This window comes from Homarus americanus, unplaced genomic scaffold, assembly GCF_018991925.1.
Source record: "Homarus americanus isolate GMGI-L3 unplaced genomic scaffold, GMGI_Hamer_2.0 scaffold15421, whole genome shotgun sequence".
In the NCBI taxonomy this organism is placed as follows: domain Eukaryota; kingdom Metazoa; phylum Arthropoda; class Malacostraca; order Decapoda; family Nephropidae; genus Homarus; species Homarus americanus.
In genome coordinates this window covers 1-5,686 of record NW_024717303.1, presented here as the reverse complement: position 1 = coordinate 5,686, position 5,686 = coordinate 1, and the positions used below count along the sequence as shown (strand labels likewise).

The 5,686-nt window shown below is 40.9% G+C and overlaps 1 protein-coding gene across 1 annotated transcript; it reads right to left on the bottom strand.

Moving 5' to 3' along the window:
* Positions 1-1,063: 1,063 nt before the first annotated feature.
* Positions 1,064-2,685, bottom strand: LOC121858853. Its single transcript, XM_042355510.1, has 3 exons — positions 2,659-2,685; positions 2,001-2,162; positions 1,064-1,264 (listed from the first exon to the last, which is right to left on the bottom strand). The coding sequence occupies exons 1-3, from the start codon at positions 2,683-2,685 to the stop codon at positions 1,064-1,066; spliced, it is 390 nt and encodes a 129-aa protein (XP_042211444.1).
* Between the last annotated feature and the right edge of the window lie 3,001 nt (positions 2,686-5,686).

Here is a 5,686-nt window from a genome sequence, read left to right as displayed (position 1 = left end):
TAGTCCCTGTTCACCTAGCAGTTAAGTAGGTACCTGTTGTAAATCGAAAGTTGCGAATTCGTATTCAGGGACAAGTTGTTGGAGCTTCCAATAGCTTGATGACATAAACCATTGACTCTTCAGGATTCTATGCCCTTGACTCTTCAGGCTTCTACGCCCTTAACTCGTGAGACATAAAGACAAGCATGAACTTAGCATGCTTCCCTGTTGGGCACTGTAAATGCTTCTGTGCTTCACCTTACACAAGGATGTAGGGGAGTGCCCAATAAATAATAAAAAAAAAAAAAAAAATTCCCAAAGACCAAGAAATCAAGGCAGGCAATTACACTGGAGCAGAAAATCAAGGTGCTGGAAGCCCCGCAGCAAGGAAATGGTGCTTCAAATGTGGTGTGCCAATTTGGGCAGTGATGTGGACAATGACCTGGTCGGGTTGAGCTCTGCATCTTCAGAGAATGAATTGCTTAACTAAAGTTGAGTGAAAATCTATTTTAGATAAAATAAAGTAATTAAAAATAAGTTGAGAGGAAAGTGAAAGAGCTTGGTGAGTCAGACGAGAGGCGGGCAATGTGCGGCGCCAGTGTGACCACCCTCTAACATCAGCTGATCGCTAGTAAACAGACCATTTCGCATCCCTTAATTTTAGCTGTGTTGATTTATGAGTGTTTGTTTTAACATAATACTACAAAAAACAATATTTGTTTATTCTAGGAGATGGGCTGAATTGCATCTGGGTAGACTCTCAGTCTTTTTAGTATTTTGTGTTTCTCTCAAGTACCAAACTAAATTATTCCATAGAAACAACACTTCGATTTAGTGCAAATTCGGTTTAAAGTGACCTCTCTTGGAACGTATCTCGTGTTATATCGACGTTTTACTTAATACAGTACTTGCAGCTCTTTGGGAAAAAAAAGATGGCAAAATATCCTGGGTATATTTTTCTTAGTGCTAGTGTATTTCTCTGACATTTCCTATAATTTAGCCGCACAGATGATATTCCCCAAAAGCTTAAGAGAGACGTTGAAATATGACCAAACATCAAATACTCACTCATGAGAACAATCTGTTATGGATGAGGAAATCCTGTTGAATCTGTTATAGCTGAAGCTGTAGTGATATTGATATAACATGGGGGAGCAAAGTCCTTCAGCTTGACCACCTGAGTAAAGCTCTCAACAGTTGCCGCGATGCATCCAATAGCTCCCAGACACATGATATTGGCAGCTAACACAACGTCTCTCACATCCACACGGCCACTAGCTTTATGCTGTAAAATATTTGAAAGGGTTGCAGTAAGGAATCCCATTATATTGCTGAGATACGTGATCCACAGGACCATCTGCCAGAATATAGCCCAACGTGCTGTAAACCCTCACTATTTTGCACCAGCTAGGGATGCTTGGAGTCAAGTCAGTCCACTCACCCTCTTGAGAACCCCTTTCATTTGACTTCACCCAAGCCAGTAGTCTTAATGCTCACTGCCATGTACAAGTAACCAATCAATGCCTTGTTTTCTGTAGTACAATATATATATAAACACATGACAATGACTCAAACATCAATATTCAGTATGTTAATATTATTTTTTGCACCCCAAGACTAAGACAGAGGAGCATTGTGTTCATTACTGTAATCTGGGTCTAATTTAATTCAGCAGTTGCCAGTTTTGTCTTATTTTCACCTTTTCTGAGATGTTTCTCCAAGTCACTGATGGAGCAATGTTACTAAAGCATAAATAGAGAAAGAACAGAACTAATTTACTTGCTGGTCAGGAGGCTTGACCTAGGCAACATTCGGTACTTATATGAGAACTTAACATTTACATCATTGAAACTATGTACAACAAGTTTGAAGTTTCTTAGTTTTTTCTAAAATTGTAAATAATTGTTAAATATACCTAAAGAATGTGAAACTCTGGGGTTTACAGCATCATAATGGATCGTAGGATCAAACATGTTAATTATTATCATTTCTCTATAGACTAGATTATAAAATAAACTCGCCTTAATAAGGATGTGGAAGGCTGGAGGGAAGATAAATATAAAGGGTGTGACAAGAAGACCGCCGACCAGCTCAATAGCAACAGCAAAATGTGGAATAGATTCACACACAAAGAACGAGTAGCATGACTGTTGTGCGGAGACAGATGCGTCGCCAACCAAACTCTGAAAATGTGTTTTAAGAGCATAAAGCAACAGCTAGATCAGAAATACTGTGGGTAAGTAAAGCACAGTACAGAATAGTCTTTGACAAGACTTTCAAGAGCAATGGAGGGATCCTACTTAGACCACTGGTGTCCTTCCCTCAGCATGGCCACCTCTAGTGGATGGACATCTGGTAAATTAGGTTGCTAAGTAAGTTAAATACAGGTACACCACCGATTTTCCGGCACCCTTGGTTCTAAAGCCTTGCCGGATTACTCATTTTGCCGGACCAACCAAGGTAACGCAGTAATAATTCAACAATACACCTGTGACCCACTAATTATACACCTCCCGTGTCTCTAAAGTACCATAGACTGATAGAAACTTAAATATTAAATGTAAATTAAATGTGAATTAAATGCTTAAATGAAAGACATTAGTATAAATGATACAAGTTTATTAGTATCAATGAAACAGGATTATTAATTATCTTGTATCGATATGGACTGGCGTTTACCCTTGACACCATCACTGACACTTGCATCTTTCTCAGAAGTCACACCTAGGGTTAAATGTAAGCAAAATGAGCTGAGAATCGCACAAAATCGAGGGATCACCCGCAACAACTGCAGTATAAACAACTAGTCTGGCAGTTGCGGGAATTTCAAGGGCCTTCTCGTAATTTTTTCTGCACTAAACAAGGTGCTGGACCATCAGTTCCCGGAAAATCGGTAGTGTACCTGCAATTTCTTTATACATAGATTGAGCCGTCAGTTTTTGGAACATTTAAATATGAAAATACTAGTAGCCAGAAACAACTTGCTTATTACCATTACATGATACTCAGCTGTGACTAAACGTTATTATTTTAGTATTGGTTACAAAGAAAGTAACCAAAACGACCAACATGATACCAAAACAAATGAAAGTGTCAGTCAACACACACTACTCACCGTCAGGAATATGAAGGGAATTCTCAAGGTCTTGGAAAAGTGTGTTGATCCCGAGCACCAGGCAGAGGAGCAGCTGAAATATAGCTCTTGTCAACCATACTGTGATGCTCAAGTACACAGTAACTTACAAGACACACGATGCTGTACAATACAGTATTTATAAAGGTACAAGTATACTCCTGTGCCTGCCTCCCTTATCTTACCTACATGTATACTCCACTGTCATATATACTTCCCTATCATGTACAGTATACTGCCCTGCCTCCCTTACCTGCATGGAGACAATGGCCATGTTGACGTATAGAAGAGGACCGGCAGAGAGGTTGTTGAGGATGTTGGCCTTAACAGATGACCCCAAGATAACAAAGGCAGCAACAGAGAGACTCACAAACAGACACACACTGCCTGTAACACAATAACTGACTGTGATATGTTTCATCTTGTATCGTTGGGGTCAAACATTCGCTCACTCCCAAACTGAAGCAGTATCAACCCCAAATGAAATGAAACATCGCGCAGATCGGTTGATCTTCCGCCACACCCTGTCACACAAGGACACCACAGCCATATAATATAAACAATCAGTAAATTTTATGTGAAGAATAATATCACTATAAGATAAATAAAATCACAGCAGGAACATCAAGGCAGCATTTGTACAGTTAGTGGACCATGCAGAATTCCTGATGTAATAATTTATATGAAAAGTGTACGCGAGTTGTTTGTAACTTACCAATAAAAGCAACTACGAGAGCATGTGGTAGGCGATGCTTCTGACGCATGTCCATCTGCACAGTCAGGATCATTGGGTGAATGTCAAACTGTTTGGGACAATAAATAATCAATATTCAATTACAAATGCAGACATTACTCTACTAAAGAAATAATGAAAATAACATCAAGAAAATATACACCATAAAAATCAAGCAAGAGTCTTTCAGACACAGACACCAAGTACTCCAGCAAGGTCACAAAGGGAGAAATATTTGGATTTTTTTTTTTTTAAACTTTACGATTTCCTGCATGGGCATCTGCTGGGGGAAGGGCAGTGTCAAGGGAGAGAACTGGTTGGTTGTGTCGGGTATTAACGCGGTAATTTTTCTGAGGTCTGGGTAGATAAGCAGATTAGGTTAGGCTTTCTCCAACTGGCCAGACAACTATTATTTGTGGCAGTCATCAGGTATATCATTACCTTCCTCAGAAATAATTGATATATGAAGAGTAAGAGTTAGCTGGAAACAAAATAAAGCTGTTGCCACAACAAGTCTCGACCAACCTGGAATGCTACGGCAGCAAAACAATACGCGGCAGCAACCAGAGAGGGAGTCACTGGGGCTGGATCACTTGTGTCAGGAGCATCAAGAATTAAACCTACGAGTGTTAAGATGCTCACAAGCACTACTGACGAGGCTCCAATCCACGTCACCACACTGTTGATTAAGAACCAATATATAAGTAAAACCCAATAATCCAAAAATTAGGAGAAAATACACTATGTTTAATTGATACTTGAAGACAAGGTATAATACCTTGGTGGCCTTAATAGTGTAGAGTATTGAGCTCTCTTACCCCAGGTCCTTTGGTGTGCCCAGCCAGAGGAGCGGTGTGAGGATGATGGTGGTGATCAGCAACCAGTAACAGAAGGAGAAATTAAGTCCTGCCAGCTTCTCCACTAACTGCTGCAGGGTCTCTGAAGCTGTAAACACCAATGACAACGATTATGTTATGTTTATGAATGATCTGTCTATACAAAGAAGTGTCTGAGGGTTAAAGGATTACACAGTAAGTCCTCGTTTAATGTTGGCCCGCTTAACATTGTCTCGGTACTAAGTCGCTTAACTTTTGAGACCAAAAATACATTCAACGTTCTGGTGATCGATACTACGTCGTTTTGCGTCGTCACGGACTACTTTCTATGGCGCTCTATCTGGACGCACTACACTCTCTCGGCTCGGCGCGCTGCCCTCACACGCGGAACGTCACAGCGTCCCCAGGCGATGCCAAGCCTGTCTCTGTTACGACTTCACATCATTGATGTGTGCTTTAGTGCTTTCGCTCTATAACTGTACTCTAACCATTCGAACGTGGTGTGGTCATAGCCGCTGTGCTTGGTCTAACCCCTACAACGGTGCGTACTGTCAGGACCATCTCTGACAAGATTAAGGTTAGTGCTGGATGTGGTACTACTCTCAGTGCAACAAAAACAACTCGTACTAGAAATACAGTGATAGAAAAAGTGGAAAAGATGCTGGTTATGTGGATGGAGGATCAGAATCAATGCAATGCCCCTGTGAGCCTTATGGTTATACAGCATAAGGCCATATCCTTGTTCAACAACATCAAGGCAGAAGAGGGTGAAGGATCGAAGGAAGAGACCTTCACGGCCAGCCGAGGCTGGTTTCAATGATTTAAGCGCAGGTATAACTTCCACAATATTAAGATGACTGGTGAAGCTGTCAGCTCAGATACGGCTGCAGTCGAGACATTCCCACCAGAATTCAAACGGATTTTCCAGGAATGAGGTTACTCATCAAAGCAAGTCTTCAATTTGGCTGAGACTGGCCTCTTTTGGAAGAGGATGCCTAAGAGGAC

Excerpts from the sequence above, each read along its gene's own strand:
- LOC121858853 (XM_042355510.1), bottom strand. The coding sequence starts at position 2,685 with ATGCAAGTGTCAGTGATGGTGTCAAGG. Across the intron at positions 2,163-2,658 it reads TGTCAGTGATGGTGTCAAGG|AGTTTGGTTGGCGACGCATC; the intron begins GTAAACGCCAGT and ends ACACATTTTCAG. Across the intron at positions 1,265-2,000 it reads CCTTCCACATCCTTATTAAG|CATAAAGCTAGTGGCCGTGT; the intron begins GCGAGTTTATTT and ends AATATTTTACAG.